An 18,883-nucleotide genomic window follows, 5' to 3' on the forward strand; every position below is an offset into this window, starting at 1 on the left:
GCGCTTTCCCAAGACAACACACAAAAGGTTTAAGCCTCCCCAAATTTAAATAAGGGCACAGCTACAAAACAGACTTAGAAGCAGCTGGAGCACTGACCGCTTTCCCTTGGGGAATGGCAGTTCTACGATCTTTAACAAAGTTCTCAGCACCTCACCAAACTGAAACTTCTGTAACTAAAATCCTGTGACTCTGGGAGAAGGCAGGCAGTTACAATTTGTTAATTGAGAAACTTTGTCAGAGATCATAGAACTGATGTTCTCCAAGGGAAAGTGAATAATGCTCTACCTGCTTCTGTTTTGTGGCTGTGCCCTTCTTTAAATGTTATAGCTAAGCAAACATAGCTTGGCTGGTAGAGTAAACTTTCATCCATTAAGTGGTGGAGAATGAGCATGGTATGTTCTTAAGGTTTCTGAGCAAAGGGCACCAGCAGGAAGGGGGGAAAACTCTTTAAAAAGAGAGGTGCTCATTGGTCCCTCTCCCAACACAGCCATAAATCAATTGAACAGTAGGCCTGGGTCAGGAGGGTCTGGGAGAAGCTTACACCTCCCATGGGAAATTATTAAGTATCCTGAAATCCAAAGATGAGAGCCACTCTTCTTCCAAAAGCCTCGCTTAAATACTCAGGAAACCCAGAACAAAAATGAACACTGGAAAATCCACAAACTAAGGAGCATGTCAGTATTTGTTACTGTTGTACACTAGTCTTAAAGCAAACAACTTATTCCAGCTTCTCTTTTGCCAATCAGAATGTAAAAGGGCTTAATTTTTCAAAACAATTATCCCATTCAGAACTGCAGGCTGAGTCATCCCAAAAATCCTACATTGATTTAGTGAAGATGCTCTGATGCTCTATTCCAGGGGTGGCTAACGGTAGCTCTCCAAATGTTTTTTGCCTACAACTCCCATCAGCCCCAGCCAGCATGGCCAATGGCTGGGGCTGATGAGAGTTGTAGGCAAAAAACATCTGGAGAGCTACCATTGGCCACCCCTGCTCTATTCTTATTGCAGCATTTAATAAACAACCCTTTCTACACACACAAAAGGATGTTTGATTTATGCAAGAACTTGTGTGCCAAATTAGGAGATGTTGGTTTAGTGTCATTGTGGCTTGCTTACCCAAGAGCAACACTGCTGAGCTCAAGCACAAGCCAAATTTATCAGCACTGCCTGAAGCATTGTTCCTCCACATCTCCTGGATGGCACACCTACAGCACAAGCACCCCACAAACAATGCCAAAAGCAACATCCAGCAGAGAACAGTAGAGAACAGCAGCAAAACCTTGCACTGATGTTCTCAAGAAGTGTTAAGGGAAAGTGGGGCAGAAGCAGAAGAGCAGTTCTCTAACCATTTGCCAGTGAAAGATGTCACTGCTGTGATGTCGCTACTGCACTGCATGCCTGTAATACGGCTTTCTTTCCACCCAAAGGATGGAGGCTGCCTGCGAAACTGGAGCAGACCAAGAAAGGCTAAGAACTGAGCACACCAGCTGGGAAGCATGGATAAGACACAGAAGAGGCTAGCCATTTCCAAAGTCAATCAGGTTTGGGACTTGTTTCTAACCAGATACATTAAGAACTGCCAATTGAGTTCCAAGCAGACCACCTCAGAAGCCAAACTGAGACCAGGGCTCTGTGGATAGTGGGACTGGGACTGCTCCATGCAGGTTCAGAATAAGGGTGCAGAACTCAGATGTAGAAGAGTGGACCACGAAGTGAAAATGGTTGTCCCAGGCAAGTCAAACTGAGTAGCCCTTCCTCTGCTACAAGCCAGCACTGCAGGGCCACTAAGCTCAGTGGGGTTGACAGTGGTCATTATGTCACCAACTTTGCCATCCCCCAAGCTGGAAACAGTACAAAGTTTGAGTCCAGCGGCACATTTAAGACCAACGAGGTTTCATTCAAGGTATAAGTTTTTGTGTGCATGCATACTTCTTCTGTATCTAAAGAAGTGTGCATGCACACGAAAGCTAATCCCCAGAATTGAACACTGTTGGTCTTACAGGTGTCGCTGGACTCAAACTTTGTTCTGCTGCTTCAGACCAACACAGCTACCCATCTGAAACAAGCTGGGAGCAGTGCAGGAGAAGACAATTGGTGAGTTGCTAATGAGAGATCTGAGCCAAGTAGCTTGGGTCTTGTTGCTCCTGGCCATCAGTTGCCCCCTATGACAGGGGCCATTGGGAAATTTCCCTGTGGATTAAATGGTCAATCCACCCCTGCAAGAGAATCTCTAGTTCTTAAAGTTGAAAGTGTCTGGGAAAATCACCTAAGTGTGAGACCGAGCATCCACCCTTCAGCAGCATTCCTTGTGTCACGCTGAGGCTTCAGTGCCTCTGGACTGCACTATGCCCCTCTTCGCAGAATCAGCTTAAGATACTAAACAAACAGGCAACCATATGCACATTTGCTTGAACAGGTTGCAGAAATCCCTCTTGCTCGCATAGCATTTGGGCTATCATGCCTAGAATAATCTTTTTAAAGCATGGAATAACGCACAGCACAGATGATCATCAGGAATTCATAGCTCCTTCTTCCCTTCTAAGTAGATCTGTGTTGGAATCCTTTTCATCTCTTATTCAAGTGTCCTAGCAAGTCCCTGAGCTTGCCTTTCTCCTTCCAATGGCTTTGCATGTGCGGCTATATCCTCACTACGTATGATAATGTTTTCTCATGCCCACCACATGGCAATACGAGAACACAGGACCTGGGTTCAAGTAGCTCCCAAGTGAGCTAAAGCAATGATAAATGTGACACAGCAGCTGGACCCACATCCAAGCAACCTTCTGGCCCTAAAAAAGAAACTCTTCCCAATTTAAGCTGTCAGTTTTGCACAAGATCTTTGGTAGTGATACTGAAGAGATCCACTATGAGTAGCTGCTGCTTACAACATAAAGCTGGCATCAAAGACACCCAAGAAGGGCTGACCTCAGTCCAACAGGATGGTCAGTTACCATCTGGGGAATCAGGCAGTGGAGGGCCATCGCCCATAAGTTCTGCAAAGTAAGTATGCTTCCATGAGGTCCACAGTATGGAACGAACTGGCATTTGGAACATTCTTTCCTATATCTTCAAGCCTAGGCTGGAAGGTAAGCCTTCCTTCATCCAGAGGTCCTAGGTCTTGCCTTTCTGTCAGCTCCCACGTTTTGTCCACACAATTCCACTTCACATCTAGTCCAAGTTGCAGCACAATCTGTCCCCCACCCCCTTCCCCAACAGCAGTTCCTCTTGTCACTGCAGCCTTTTCTTTAAATTATTGAGTGTTTAAAAAAATAGAAACTCCTCTGTTTCCTAAAAAAAACTGAAATTCAGTTTGTGACACTTAAAAAACCAAGAGTCCAGGATTTTCTAATATACCTTTCCTCATTTGCCACATATTGCAGCAAGTGGAGCTACAGGTATACAATGAAAAGAAACAAAATCCATGAGTGTCCCTTATTGCTTTGTAACTGCTCAGAATGAAGGCATCTCAAGGGAGCAGCAGAAGGCAGCCAGTGTAGCAGTCAATCTGCAGAGAGAGAGAGAAGCACCATGACGGTGATGCCTGTGCACAGGAGGAGAACTTGCTGCACCGAGTTCCTAAGCAACAGGGAGAAAGAGAGAGAGTTCAGGCTGAAGATTAGGCACAGTCTCCATCATCGTCTATTCAGACCCCACCTCACCACTGGAAAGTTAACACCATAAAAACAATAAAAACACTTAAATACTATAAAACACCAAACACACAAAACAATCAAGTCAATTGAAAAACTGACAATGCTCTTTTATGCAGACATCACAACTAAAACTGTGTTTGTGACAAGCAGAAATGTAGTTTGCTACACTCCTCCCTTCCCAAGTGAACTGCAAGGCTTTCATCCTGGTTGAATCCTAAATAGTGAGGAGGAAACAAACTTCAATTGGGCCATATACCCATGCTTGGACATGACAGCAAACTGGGGTTTGACTGAAGTTTTCCAAACCCAGGATGTTTTTAATCATGCTCCATATTCAAAGGGAAGGAGGAGAGAGAGGAGCATGCAACCACAGACACAAGCTGCATTTATTTCAAGTATGTTTGCTGAGATTTCTGAGTGTAATCTATGTTCCAAAAGCCCAGACAACAACAAAGTTTTGGCTTGTTTTTTAAAGTCATCAAGGGAGTCAGCATTTATCAGGGAGAACATTCCAAAAGAAAGATTCCATTGCAGATGAGGCCCTGCTCTTAAAGGACACTGATCTAACGTCTGACAAGTAGGTGCTGGGTGCACAATCCTATCTGGAGAGCTCAAATACAGAGTCCACATAGAAGGATGCTAAGGCAGACTGAGGACAGTGTTAGTGTCTTCAAGGATGGCACCAATGTGTTTAATTTCACCTCAGAATAAAGTTAGTGGAGTTCTCAGCACTGATGAAATATAGTCCAAGTGGCCAGAACAACTAATGGCCATGTTTTACATCAAATGACATTTCCAAGAAGAGCCCCCAAAAGTGCCAACGATCTTCCTCTTCATGAAGATAGCTTTCTGTGGAAAGTAGCCAAGAAGGAGGCTACTTTCAGATATATGGATTTCCTTCTATTACGCAAACAGGGATTAAAGCAATAACTGTTTTCTGTTGTTCATGATCTGTAAATCAAAGAGCTTCTAAGGGATAAGAGGAAAGGAAGCAATAACTGGAAACAGATCCTATATATGGAAGGAATTACTGCACAGACAAGGATGATTCCAGTAAGGATACCTGAAAAATTCCTGATGCCAGCTCATCACTGCTTCTTACAGTCAGTTTCAAATGAAGAGCTGTTGAACATTCCAGGAAGTTAGAGAGAGTTTGAACTGCAGGAACCAGATTTGATCTCTTGAGACTTGAGTTTAATCAATTTTGTAGTTACCACTGTTTACTTAATCCAGAATTAACAGGCACAAGGTTGTGTATTTGTTATACAAGTGTTGTCCTTCGTTTAATCTCAGGTTAAGGAGGCAGAGATCAGTAAATGTGTGCTGCTCATACATACATACAGATAAAGACAAAGCACAAATTTACTGTGCTCCACCTGTTCTTGATCCCATTGTTCCCTTTCTCCCAAGATGATAAAATAGCCTCTTTCCTCCTCTCCTATACCACCGCCCTTGTGCCTGCATCATAATGGAGCATGCAGCAGGTCTCAAGTTCAGTTCCTGCCATCTTCAGTGGAAAGATCACAGGTAGCAAGTGCTAGGAAATGCCACTCTCACCTGAGGCCCTGCAGAGCTGCTATCAGCCAGAGTAGACAACACTTGGTCTTGGGTATAAAGCAGTTTTGTGTCAACTGACATCCCAGGACAGTTCCCTAGAACCCAGGCTAGGTGTTAACATGTGCAAAGACTTGAACCGAGAGTCCATGGCTGGATTGCTTTCTGGCACAGCCAGCCCCTTCCACTTGAGCTGTGCCATCTGTGTATCACTAAATATAGTTTCTTAAAGAACTATCTGGGTCCTAAATGTTTCAAACATCTTTAAATACATGTCAGTTGAAAGCACAAAGGTAATCACCGAACATAAGAAGAAGAAAACAATACAATATGCAGGGTTACAACAGCAAAGAAGAAACAATTCACATAGCATCAAGTCTTAATTATTTCATTTCTCCATTGGTTTTTCAAATGAACGCAATTTTTGAAGGAAGAGGAGGAGGAGATTGGATTTATACCCTGCCCTTCACTTGGCGTCTCAGAGTGGCTTAAAATCTCCTTTCCCCTCCCCTCCCTATGGCAGACATCCCGTGAGGTAGGTGGGACTGAGAGAGCTCTTTTGAGAACTGCTCTTGAGAAAGCAGCTCTTTGACTGACCCAAAATCTCTCTACCCTGAGATTTTCCAAGTCAGTTCTTACCTGGTGAGCAGGCTCTGGCCCATGAAAACTTATGTCATATATGTGTCAGGCTGTGAAATAAAGAAAAGATGGGAACAATACACTAAAGAACTATACAGATGAGATGAAAGGATGACAGATCCCTTCCAAGAAGAATCCTTTGAAAAACAGCCTGCAGTTTTAGAAAGTGAAGCGAAAGCTGCACTGACAGCAATTGGGAGAAACAAATCACCAGGAGTAGTTGAAATATTAATAAAGCGAATGTCAAGCTACAGAAATTGAGTCCATCAAAATCTTAACAATATGCCAACAAATATGGAAAACAATGGCCCACAGTGAGGAAACAATCTACATTCCAATTCCAAAAAAGGAGACATCAAAGACTGTGGCAACTATTGAACCATTGCATTAATTTCTCATGCAAGCAAATGATGCTGTAAATCTTACAACGAAGATTGGTACTATATATGGAACCAGAAATGCCACATGTTCAAGCTGGACTCATAAAAGGAATAAACACCAGAAATCATACTTCAAATTTACATTGGTTATCGGAGCATATGAGAGAATTTCAGAAGGAAATTAGCTTGTGTTTAATAGATTACAGCAAAGCTTCTGTGTAGATCATAAAAATATGTGGGTGGTATTACAAAAAATGGATGTGCCATAACATCTGATTGTTTTGATGTGTAACTTGCACTCTGGACAAGAAGCTACTGTTAGGACAGAACATGGAGAAATAAAATGGTTTCCAATTGTAATGGTGTCAGACAAGTATTTTATCTCCCTATTTCTTCATTTAATCTGCAGAACAAATCATAAGGAAAGCTAGATTAGACTTAGATGAAGGTGGAAAGAAAACTGGTGGAAGGAACAGTAACAATCTGAGATATGTAGATGACACCCTCTTAATGGTAGAAAATAGCGAAGACTTGAAATAACTACGGATGAAGGTTAAAGCAGAAAGTGCCAACAACAACAACAACAAAATTTTATTTGTATCCCGCCCTCCCCGCCGGAGCAGGCTCAGGGCGGCTAACAGCATCATTCAAGTTTCAATTATACAAAGATGAATAAAATTACATTTAAACATTATAAACATTTCAGTTAAAAATCTGGTTAAGTTTAAAATTAAGTTAAATTAGATTGATAAAAGTGCTAATGCTATGTTGGTTTTACGTTTTTTTTTATGATGGCGGTTTTCATTAGCAGTTTCCTTTTTCATCAGCGAAAGCCAGTCAGAAGAGGAAGGTCTTGCAGGCCCTGCGGAATTGTTCTAGATCCCGCAGGGCCCGCATTTCCTCTGGAAGTTGGTTCCATAGGCTCGGAGCTATAGAGGAGAAGGCCCGGTTACAGGTGCTTTGCAGCTTCACCTCTCTCGGTCTGGGGGTAGTCAACAAGTTTTTCCCGGCTGACCTCAGTGCTCTCTGGGGTTCATATGGGGAGAGACGGTCCCTAAGGTAGACAGGTCCTCGACCATATAGGGCTTTAAAGGTAATGACCAGCACTTTGTAACGGACCCAGTATATAACTGGCAGCCAGTGCAGTTCGCGCAGTCCAGGCTGTATGTGCTCCCATTTAGGAAGCCCCAACAACAGTCTAGCTGCTGCATTCTGCACCAGCTGCAGTTTCCGGGTTCGGTACAGAGGCAGCCCCATGTAGAGGGCATTACAGTAATCCAGTCTCGAGGTGACCGTTGCGTGAAGCACCGTTGCCAGATCTCGGCGCTCTAGGAAGGGAGCCAACTGCTTTGCGCGCCTTAGATGGAAAAAGGCTGACTTGGCAGTTGCTGCAATCTGGGCCTCCATTGATAATGAAGGCTCCAGTAAAACTCCCAGGCTCCTAACCCGGTGCGCCGCTTTCAGTGGCGCCCCGTCGAAGACCGGGAGAGGTATTTCCCCTTCCCGAGCGCCCCGACCCAGACAAAGGACTTCTGTCTTCGCTGGATTCAATTTCAGCCCGCTCCTCCTCAACCAAGTTGCCATATCCTGCAAGGCCCAGTCTAAATTCTCTGGGACGCAGTCAGGCCAGCCGTCCATCAGCAGATAGAGTTGGGTGTCATCTGCATATTGATGGCACCCAAGTCCATGTCTCCTGGCAATCTGGGCAAGGGGGCGCATATAGATATTAAATAGCATTGGTGAGAGAACTGCCCCCTGAGGCACTCCACAATCCAGTGTGCGCCTCTGGGACCGCTCGCCCCCAAATGCCACCCTTTGTCCACGATCCTCGAGGAAGGAGGAGAGCCATTGTAGGGCAGACCCCCTCACCCCTACATCGGCGAGGCGGCGGGTCAGTAGCCGATGGTCGACCGTGTCGAACGCGGCCAACAGGTCCAACAACATCAGCACCACCACACCGCCCCGATCCAGGTGCCGTTGGAGATCGTCCACCAGGGCGACCAGTACTGTCTCCATCCCATAACCCGGGCGAAAGCCGGACTGGCAAGGGTCTAGGATGGAAGCGTCATCCAGAAAGCTCTGCAACTGTGACGCCACTGCCCTCTCTATTATTTTACCTAAAAATGGTAAATTGGAGACCGGCCGGTAGTTAGCCAATTCGGCCGGGTCTGCTGTACTTTTTTTCAAGAGGGGACGGACCAAAGTTTCTTTTAGAGATGATGGAAAGCGCCCCTCCGAGAGGGATCTATTTATGATGTCCCGTAAAGGACATTCAAGCTCCCTCAGGCAGGATTTAATTAGCCAGGAGGGGCATGGGTCCAAATCACAAGTTGTAGGGCATGCAGAGGAGAGGATTCCGTCAACTTCCTCCAGGCTGAGCGGGTCGAAATGATCCAGAGTTAAATCGGAAGACAGGCATGGGGCCTTGGGCTCATGTACTGTGTCCAAGGTGATGGGCAGATCCTGGCGGAGCGACGTGATTTTGTCTGCAAAAAATTTCGCAAAAGCCTCACAGCCTATTTCTAATTCTCTAACGTTTGGTCTGCCCTGGGGCAGTGTAGTTAAATGTCCAATTATTTTAAACAATTGTGCCGGGCGCAAATTTGCAGACGCAATCTTGGCCGCGAAGTACTTCTTCTTCGCGGCCTTGACTGCCATCTCATACGACCTCATAAACGTTCTGTAGGATGTTCTCGCCGCTTCGCCACGAGTGCACCGCTACTGCCTCTCTAGTCGTCAGAGTCCTTGTTTCAACCGGCGTAGCTCCAAGGTATACCAAGGAGCCAGCTTTGAACGAGGACGCAGAGGACATCGGAGTGCGATCTCGCTGATTGCCCCGGATAGCCGATCTTGCCAAGCATCAATCAGGGCATCAAGGGAATTGCAAGGGGGCCAAGGATCCCGGAGAGCCGTTTGGAACCGTTCCGGGTCCATCAAGCTCCATGGGCAAGCCAAAATAGGCTCTCCGCCCTTACAGGGTTGTGGTAGCGTCTCCATACGAGCCTTGAGGGCCAAGTGATCCGACCATGGTATCGCTTCCGTTGCTATTTCGTTCACTTGAATCCCAGCCGCAAAGATCAGATCAAGTGTGTGCCCAGCCTGATGCGTGGGGGTCGTAACAAATTGGGAGAGTCCCAATGTCGCCATGGAAGACACTAGGTCCATCGCCTGAGTGGAAGCTGCGTCATCAGCGTGGACATTGAAGTCGCCCAGGACCAAGAGCCCTGGGTACTCCAACGCCCAGCCAGACACCGCCTCCATCAGGGATGGTAAGGCGCTGGCCGGTGCGTTAGGCAGACGGTACACCAGCCAGATCGCCAACCTCTCCCCGACGTCCCACGCAAGGCCGACACACTCAATACCGTCGATCTTTGGGGCCAGGAGGGCCCGGAAGGAGTAAGCCTCCCGTATGAGTACCGCTACCCCCGCCCCCCCGCCCGCCAATCCGCGACTGGTGAAAGACCGAGTAACCTGGGGGAATCATCTGGGAGAGTGCCGTCGTCTCCCCCTCTTGAACCCAGGTCTCGGTCACGCAAGCCAGGTCAGCATCCTGCCGAAGCAGGAAGTCCCTAGTGGTCTCGATTTTATTATTTATAGACCTGGCGTTGCATAACACCAGTGTCGGACGCGGGCAATTTCTCTTGGTCCCACTACTTGTCACCGTTGGGATGGGAAGTAGACTGGAAGGGGGCCGAGCACTGTTTTGTCTCCGCCTCCTTCCCTCGTATCTCCGTCCATTCCCACCGTCATATCTTCCCCTCCCCAGGAGCACTGGAATCCCCTGACCGGACATCTAAAGCCTATTCTCTGGTGGCTATATTAGAATGGTTATATTCAACTGACTGGTTTACATACACAGGGGAAGCAGGATTATGGCTGACGATCGGGGAGAAAAGTAATGACTACTGAGGAATTACACATCTTTAAGGCTGATGATAAAGAAATTGAAATTGTCCAAGACTTTCTATTCCTTGGCTCAATCATCAACCAAAAGGGAGACTGCAGCCAAGAAATCAGAAGGAAACTGAGATTGGGAAGGGCAGCCATGAAGGAGCTAGAAAGGATTCTGAAGTGTAAGGGTGTTTTGCTGGTGCTCAAGATAATACATACAGTAGTATTTCCCAGTACTATATAAAGGCGTAAACACTGGACAATGAAGAAAGCAGACAGAAAGAAATGGATTCATTTGAAATTGGTGATGAAAGAGATTTTTGCAGATGCTGTGGACAAACAAAAAGACACACAAGTGGGTTCAAGATCAAATCAAGCCTGAACTCTCCATAGAAGCTAAAATGATGACTGAAGTTATCATACTTTGGTCACATTATGAGAAGACAAGAGTCACTGGAAAAGACAATAATGCCAGGAATAATAAGGTTCCACATACTATCCTTGTTGACAAGTTGGTAAAATGTGGTTTGGATCCTGTTACCGTTAGGTGGATCTGTAACTGGTTGACAGATCACACCCAAAGAGTGCTTGTGATGGTTCTTCATCCTCTTGGAGAGGAGTGACAAGCTGAGTGCCTCAAGGATCTGTCCTGGGACCTGTTTTGTTCAACGTCTTTATAAACGATTTGGATGAAGGAATAGAGGGAATGCTTATTAAATTTGCCGATGATACTAAATTGGGAGGAGTTGCAAAAACAGTAAAAGACAGAAACAGGATACAGGATGACCTTGACAGGCTGGAAAAATGGGCTAAAATCAATAAAATGGATTTTAACAAAGAGAAATGTAAAGTTCTGCATTTAGGTAGGAAAAATCCAATGCATGGTTATAGGATGGGAGAGACTTGTCTTAGCAGTAGTATGTGCAAAAAGGATCTAGGGGTCTTAGTGGATCATACGCTGAACATGAGTCAACAGTGTGATCCGAAGGCTAAAAAGGCAAATGCAATTTTGGGCTGTATCAACAGAAGTATAGTGTCCAGATCATGTGATGTGATGGTATTGCTTTACTCTGCTTTGGCAAGACCTCACGTAGAGTATTGGGTTCAGTTTTGGGCACCACATTTTAAGAAGGATATAGACAAGCTGGAATGGGTCCAGAGGAGGGCGATGAAGATGGTGAGGGGTCTGGAGACCAAGTCCTATGAGGAAAGGTTGAAGGAGCTGGGGATGTTTAGCCTGGAGAGGAGGCAGCTGAGAGGTGATATGATCACCATCTTCAAGTACTTGAAGGGCTGTCATGTAGAGGATGGTGTGGAATCGTTTTCTGTGGCCGCAGAAGGTAAGCCCAGAACCAATGGGTTGAAATTAAATCAAAAGAATTTCCAGCTCAACATTAGGAAGAATTTCCTGACCGTTAGAGCGATTCCTCAGTGGAAGAGGCTTCCTCGGGAGGTGGTGGGCTCTCCTTCCTTGGAGGTTTTTAAACAGAGGCTAGATGGCCATCTGACAGCAATGAAGATCCTGTGAATTTAGGGAGCGGTGTTTCTGAGTTTCCTGCATTATGCAAGGGGTTGGACTAGATGACCCTGGAGGTCCCTTCCAAGTCTATGATTCTTGGATAAAATGGATTGACTCAATCAAGAAAGCCACAGACCTCAGTCTGCAAGACCTGAGCAAGGCTGTTATTGACAGAACACTTACCAGGGATTCTTCTCCTCCAGGAGATCAGGAACAACATTCACCAAGGCGATATACAAGAATCCCCCAGAGGTAAATGGAAGAATCCATGCGATGGTTTCCCCTGGAGGAAGAGTGTAAATTGCATCTGTGAACATGAGGTGGCAGAAGACAGCTATCAGGCTAACCAGGAAAAGAATGGAGATCTGGCTTCTCAGCAACCACCTTGGCCTTACCTGTCCCTTTAGGTGACTGAGCACAAATTGCAAAGCAAGCACCTAGAACTCCTCCTAGGGCTGTAGAAAGTTGCAACTTGGCTGCACTCCAGCGATCAAACCCAGCACGAAGGAGGATAGCAAAGTCTCCCACCTAGAGAAACAACAGAACAGACTATGGGAGGTTGGCAGGACCACAATTAAGCTGAACTGTTTACAAATTGTGGGACTTCTAATCCCCCCATAATGGTTAAACAGAACCTCTGAATACCAGTTACCAGGACCAGATAACAGGAGAAGTGATAGTCACCAGGCCCTGCTTGTACTCTGGGGACGGGGGACACACTAAACCAGCTGCTCGTGTTCTCTGCCGATACTGCCATTTCCACTTCCCCTTCCTGAATAAGTAACCAAGGTTAACATTCCTAGCTTCACAGTTAAATGTATGGATAGGTCTGCTCAAGAAAAATGAGCAAGTCATATATTCCAGCATCATAGGAGGGAATAGCTCTTCCAAGTCAAATGGCAGGTGAGAAGGGATATTAACCCTTCACCACCACCACCACGAGGATTTGTTCACAATGTTAGTTTACTTTTGCTTTCCCACTCTTGCCCCCTTATAAAAACTGAGAATAGAAGACTCTGGGAAAGGACCTGTCTTTTATTTGCATTTCCTGTCCAAAGCTCCTGTACTAGACACAGAAGGCACTATACAAACTCTTGCCTTCCTTTAGACAAAGCAGTTTGATCTACTTCTCAACAAGCACATTACAGTCCTCACTCACCTCATGGGGTATTTCATGCAGAAGAATTGCCATGGTGGTCAGGAGCCCGACCTAGAGGCAGTGACAAAAAACATGGGATAAGATAGTAGCTCCCAGGACTCCCAGACTGCACCTCATACTCCCAAGACTTCATAGTGACTGCATCTGAGTCAAGGGGATACTGTGCTCCCATGCACAGGGAACACCACAGTTCCAGCGCTCAAAGCTTTGAATGCAAATTAGCAGCAGGTCTTTCAAGGACTTTCAGCATGAGATTATAAAGGAGGATATGAAATAGCTGCAACTGTTCCCTACACATCATGTAGACCTTCTACATCACAAATACCTATTTAAAAGTCTTAGCAACAGAGGAGAACTGCCCATTTCCCTGGTATTCAAATGTCAGGCAATGTTCAAGTCAAACCCCTCAACTTACCTTTCTGCTGACTAGGAAGCCTGCTGCCACTGCAAGCCCATGAGTGAAGTTATCGATTGTGTTGGCCAAAAGATTGAGGTATCCACTGATCTATAGCAGCAGGGAAATAAAGATAATAAAAAGCTCTAACGAACCAAATGCAATTGGAAATTCACAGGAGATCTCATCATCAACGACATTTATCATTACAAACATACAACTTTTAAATCAAATTACAGTCCATAAAAACATGGATACAAAATGCTAAGGAGTCAGTAGACGCTGTTTACTCTTCTTCAGACACAGACTTCACCTTAAAGATGATACATGCCAATGTTCATTGTTTTCCCAGTAGAAATATACAGTGTCCAGGCTTGCTCCTTAATACACGTGGGAGAGACCCTGCCTCAACTTTCCCATAGTTCACTATAGTAGAGCATCTGCTTAACATGCAATTTCTATTAATACTGATCTTGATAGACTACTGGTCTGAGTATAAGACAGCTAGCTTTGTAGGTTCATTTGTAAAATGATAGCTGTATTTTGAAGCATGTGAAAACATTATTTGGTAAGTGGATAATATGTTTGTGCTGGCATAAGATTAGTAAAGTATGACTGGAATCTCTTCTTTAAAATGACCAGAACCAACACACAAGCTGTCTAACATAAAAGATCAAGGTGTGAGAGAGGACAAAAGCTGGGAGAAAGGCCTAGAAGGTGGGGTTTGGGGCCAAACACAGAGGAAAGGCATGAGATTTGCATGCACAAGGTCTCCAATTCAAGCTCCACTTAAAGGATCTCAGACATCAGCTTTGACTCTGGAGAACTGCTACTATTTAGAGTGGACAGTTCTGAGTAAGACTAAACTACAGTCCAATTGAGTACAAGGCAGATTTGTACATTAATGGTGCCTACCCACCATCCACTCCCATATCTTCAAAGAGGTTTTGGCTTTCCTGAATTTCCAGCTCTTGCTCTAAAAACATCCATCAAGTTGGACTACAGACCTGACATCTGCCACCTCAAAAGCACATAAGATTTACCTTGATCTTCTTGGCTGATAGCGAAGAGGGGTGAGAAGAACCATTACACTGAGCCATGCCCATCTTTGTTCTGTGGACTGCATTGGCCCCATCCTGAATGGAGAAGCTACTTCCATTTGGAACCCTTTGGGCAGGTGCCTTGGAATCACTGACCTAAGTTACAGAGAAGCAGCTGATTTTTTCCCATGTCCATCAAACAGTGGCTCAGACACTTTGAGAATTCCCTTCATATTGCTCTGCCATAAAAGGAATTACACATACTTCATATGTAATAATTTCTGTGATGGAAAGAGATTACCAGAAAACTTTACATGAGCCTCAATTTCCCCCAGTTTAGAGTGTGTATGTTATTTATTCCAGATGCATGAGGGAAGGGAGGGGAAGACAGACTCAGTGCAGGATTCCTTGCTGAGAGCAACCTATGCCCACCTGCATGCACAGCTTGCAGATCAACATTTGTGGAAGGGGATCCATACAGAGGCTCATGGAGCCCTTCCCTTCCTGGCTGACAGCTGCAGTCTCTAAAGCTAAACACTGACCATATCTCAGGCCTCAAGATTCCCTAAGTAGAGCCACAAGATTCCCTAAGCAGAAGGGGAGGGGCATCTGTTTGGTAAGCAGAAGGTTCAATCCCTGGCATCTCCAACTATAAAGGGTCCAGGCAAACAGATGTGAAAAACCTCAGCTTGAGACACTGGAGAGCCGCTGCCAGTCTGAGTAGACAATACTGACTTTGATGGACTGAGGGTCTGATTCAGTATAAGGCAGCTTCATATATTCGAATTCATATTCACCCACCAGCTGGGAAGGACAGGAAATAAGGTTTCATACAGCTTCTGCAAAATCCAATGGCTGGAGCTATTTTGCAAAAGCAATGGCAGCAACCATACCCTTTTTACGACCTTTTTACGATCCACTCACCAAGCTGGAGCACTCTTGCTTTTCATGGTCTGGGAACATTTTCTGCAAACTCAGGAAGGTCAGCAAACCAATAATGACCCAGAGCCCCAGAAGCTTCTGCTGCTGAAAACTCTGTCCTCCCCCTGAAAGGGAAGGGGGTATGAGGAGGGGGAGAAAAGAGAGAGAGAGAGAACAAGAGAGAAGGGAACTTCTGTCTTATTTATGAGAGCCACTATACCATATTCCAAAAACAAGTAGACCTTGCACACATCAATTCGTAGCCTTAGGGCAAAAGTAAAGTACAATGGATTCTGATAAGCAATAAAATCCTTGGCCTGCCATATACCCAAGGTGTTAATAAGCTCAGTCGAGTCCACTGCTGGTTTGAAGTCCATTTCCTCAGCATGCATCACTGAGAAACAGCTACATGAGAATGTCTAAGGCTCTTCCCTGCCCCCACTGTCATTGTACTTTGATGGATGATCAGCATCCTAACATGACATACCCATCAGCTGCATACTATGCACTTGGGTGGAGGAAGAACAGGGGAAGATCTCCATTCTAAACACTTACCATTTGAGTACCTATTGTTACTCTGTAATTTTAGATTTTATATATTTTAATTTTTTTATTGTTGATTGTTTTTATGATGTAACCTTCCCTGAGCCTGTTCTACGGGAAGGATGGGCTAAAAATTGGAATTAAATAAATAAAATAATCCACATAGGTTAGTGCAACAGACTGAGGACTACCGTCACAATCATGAGATCCCTGCAACCAGAAGTACCTTCCCTCCACCATACTTCCTAGGAAGATTATCAGAGTGTGCTCAAGCTTAACTCAAGGACAAAGATGCCTAGTGAACCTTCAACAAGGGTAGGTAGAAGATAAACTGCCATCCACCACTGCCCTGTCAGATCTTTACCAGGAATGCTGCTGTAAGTAGAACTTGGCCTGACTTAGCAATGCACTTCTTATGTTCTTAAGCAACTGTATAAGGAAAACTTCTAACAGATAAGGATTTATTTATTTATTTCATTTATATCCCGCCCTCCCCCACCACGGCAGGCTCAGGGCGGCTCAGGGATGAGCCTTAACTGTTAAGAAATTCTGAACACACACTCCTGCTTTGTAAGCATGAAATAAATCAAGTGGCTCTCAAAAAATCTTGCAAAAAAGAAAAAAGACACCATGCGAAGCTGTAGTCCTTTGCCTTAGACGCTGATCAAATCAGGGTTACTCTTGTGTTAGACCAGAGTAACTAAGCAAAGGATTATGTTGCCAGTGTGACATAAGATTAGTTTACAGATGCCACACACACTTCATCAAGTGGCCTGAATCTGGTAGGAGTTGAACAATGGCAAAAGCAAATGCTAAACAAGCTGCCTTTTATACAAGTGAAACCTTGTCTCTGAGACTGATAACTGGAGATCATAAGTAGTAAATAGATTCCAACACATAAGCCTGAAATCTAGCATCTGGCATGATATTTGATCTGCTGAAAATCTCAGTTTTTAAATAATGTTTTGGTTGATGCAATTAAAGACTTGGGAATAAGACAGCAATCTGTGATCAAGGCTGTAAAAGAAGAGAATGGCCTCTGCTCACAGGGAGGGAACTTCTCAGTGTATGCAGCTTGCCTTCTCCCAAAGCTTACTGACCCCACTCCTCATCCTTCTCTTCCTAGACTTCCTCACACAAATGGCCTATAAACCTGACTGTAAACGTAGGAAATAAACTGGCCTCTGCCAACCTAGTTCTTGTATCTATTTCCCCAATGAGCAAAGAAGCAGCTGGTGGGCAGGATGATTTTGAGCTGAACTCCACTGCAAGGAGTTTAAGAGCCTCTTTCCTTCTTGCTGGTCTTGATCACTGCTTGTCATGATAATTTTAAAAAATGTGTGTTTGTATTTGGGGGGGGGGGGAGAATCCATTGAACTAATGAGCACAAAATTGGGATTTCTTGGGTACCAAAATGCATGCAGGTTTGCAAACAGCACAGTGCATATATGGTTGCAAACTGGGAGGCTGAGGCTGCCTAAACTGCATGCACAGGCATGACAACTGGATGGTGGAAAGCTCATTCAGTCACACCCTGGCAGCAAGTTCTTAGCCTAAGGACACAAATGTTCTCTCTCATGAGGCCTGCTGACAGCTTCCCACTCACCACCCAGACCAACTGCAGGCAAGTGGGAGTGACAGGCACATCTGAAGCGAACCAGTCAAAGGCTAGATAAAATGTTTCTAAGACCAATGGAGGTACATTCCCAAAGAATCAGCCTGGAGGACATTCTCAGGACACAGAACACTTTCCAGCAGCTCTCACTGTAGCAAAAAGCCACACCTGGCTAAGGACCATCCTGAGAATTTTCTCTGCAAGGACAGAAACTCTCCCCTTCTTTGTTCAGCAGCTAATTCACTGAAGCGACCATTCAAGGCTGCCAGAATGCGAAGAGGCAACAATGGCTGTGTTCACTTAATCTCTATCAGAAGGTCAAGCCATCTCATGGCCAAGTGGCTGAAGATGCCTAGCCTGGTTGTTCTTGATGGTGCCTCCCTTCAAAAATGCAATGGACAGGCCAGGTATGCCTTACCATCTTCCAGCTTATGACCACACCAGATGAGCCAAAGTTTTTAAAGTCAGCTGTCACTAATTCTCCCCAGCAAGCTACAGACCTCTGACTACCCTTTTATGATGTTCTTGGAGGTCCTTTGCCCCCCCCCCCCCAGAAAAAGCACTTCAGGGGACATTTGAGGCTGCACTAGGATGAGAAGGAGCAAAGTCCACTCCTGTGAGAGAAATTCTTTTCATTTGCAGAAATTCTTTTCATTTGCAGAAAGGATCTTTCCCTTCCTTCAAGGAGCTCAGGATGGTTTACATCAGGGGTGGCCATCATTACGCATCTCTCTTTGCCTCAACACCAAGGTTAGTAAAAACAGTTCCTACAACAGCTATGAAACTAAGCAGGAATCCTGCTTTAATTCCATCTTTCATTCCATCCCTGCTTCCAGTGGCCCCCTCAGTTCCTGAGCTCTTTCCCCCCACTTTATATCTCCAGGTGACCTCTGTGGTGGTGGAGAAGAGCTTGCAAGCCTGCCTATTTCCCTGTCATTCCCCATGGCAGAAATAGTTGCCTACCTATGGGTCAGTGCTCAGAGTCTGACTGAGGTACCAATCCTAAGTACACTTACTTCAGAGTATGTCTACATTAATTCCTCCTCAACATCCAGGAGCTGCACAATATGTATGTGTCCCGCCCCACCCAGGTCGGGATTCACCCAGGGGTCCACCCCCACAACTGATGACCCCACTCACCCCCCGATGCCGCCCCCACGGGCACCCCGGAGGACGGTGAACGCCGCAATGACGGAGCCCCGACCCACCTGCACGTCGGGGAGCTGCGGTCTGCCGGCAACGAAGCCCACCCGTCCTGACGTTGGCCAAGCCCAGCCCAAGCCCCTCGAGGTGTTGCATGGTCCCCGCCTCCCAAATGAAGAGCAGGAGGCCAGAAAGCAACACACCAGGAAGCCGTGAAGGCCTCCAATCCAAGCTGCTGGGGCTCGGATGCCCCAGCAGCACTCAGGGCAGGCACGCCCCAGGACGCCACTCCTCGGGGTCCAGGGAAGGAGGAGGGAGTCCCAGGGAGGATAAAAGCCCATGAAGAAGTTGGAGAGAAAGTGGGCTGATGCTGAGAGGGGGCTGCCTAGCAAAGAGAGCGGGAGAGACTGGATCCCGAGCACAGCCGGGGA

The 18,883-nt window shown here is 45.7% G+C and overlaps 1 protein-coding gene across 3 annotated transcripts in view; it reads right to left on the minus strand.

Annotated features, from left to right (window-relative positions):
- Window positions 1-3,261: 3,261 nt before the first annotated feature.
- SLC39A13 (solute carrier family 39 member 13) overlaps window positions 3,262-18,883 on the minus strand; it is a 32,680-nt gene continuing 17,058 nt past the window's right edge. For 2 of the 3 annotated variants that reach the window (XM_060262665.1, XM_060262664.1), the window contains 7 exons: window positions 15,155-15,276; window positions 14,234-14,386; window positions 13,212-13,301; window positions 12,797-12,847; window positions 12,033-12,165; window positions 11,821-11,920; window positions 3,343-3,577 (listed from right to left, as the gene is read on the minus strand). In XM_060262665.1, the coding sequence (XP_060118648.1) occupies window positions 3,502-3,577; window positions 11,821-11,920; window positions 12,033-12,165; window positions 12,797-12,847; window positions 13,212-13,301; window positions 14,234-14,386; window positions 15,155-15,276 (725 nt within the window). In that variant the 3' untranslated portion in view covers window positions 3,343-3,501. Of the gene's footprint in view, window positions 3,578-11,820; window positions 11,921-12,032; window positions 12,166-12,796; window positions 12,848-13,211; window positions 13,302-14,233; window positions 14,387-15,154; window positions 15,277-18,883 lie in introns of all 3 variants that reach the window. The other variant, XM_060262666.1, reaches the window with a different exon arrangement.

This window comes from Heteronotia binoei, chromosome 21 (genome assembly GCF_032191835.1).
Source record: "Heteronotia binoei isolate CCM8104 ecotype False Entrance Well chromosome 21, APGP_CSIRO_Hbin_v1, whole genome shotgun sequence".
Lineage (NCBI taxonomy): Eukaryota > Metazoa > Chordata > Lepidosauria > Squamata > Gekkonidae > Heteronotia > Heteronotia binoei.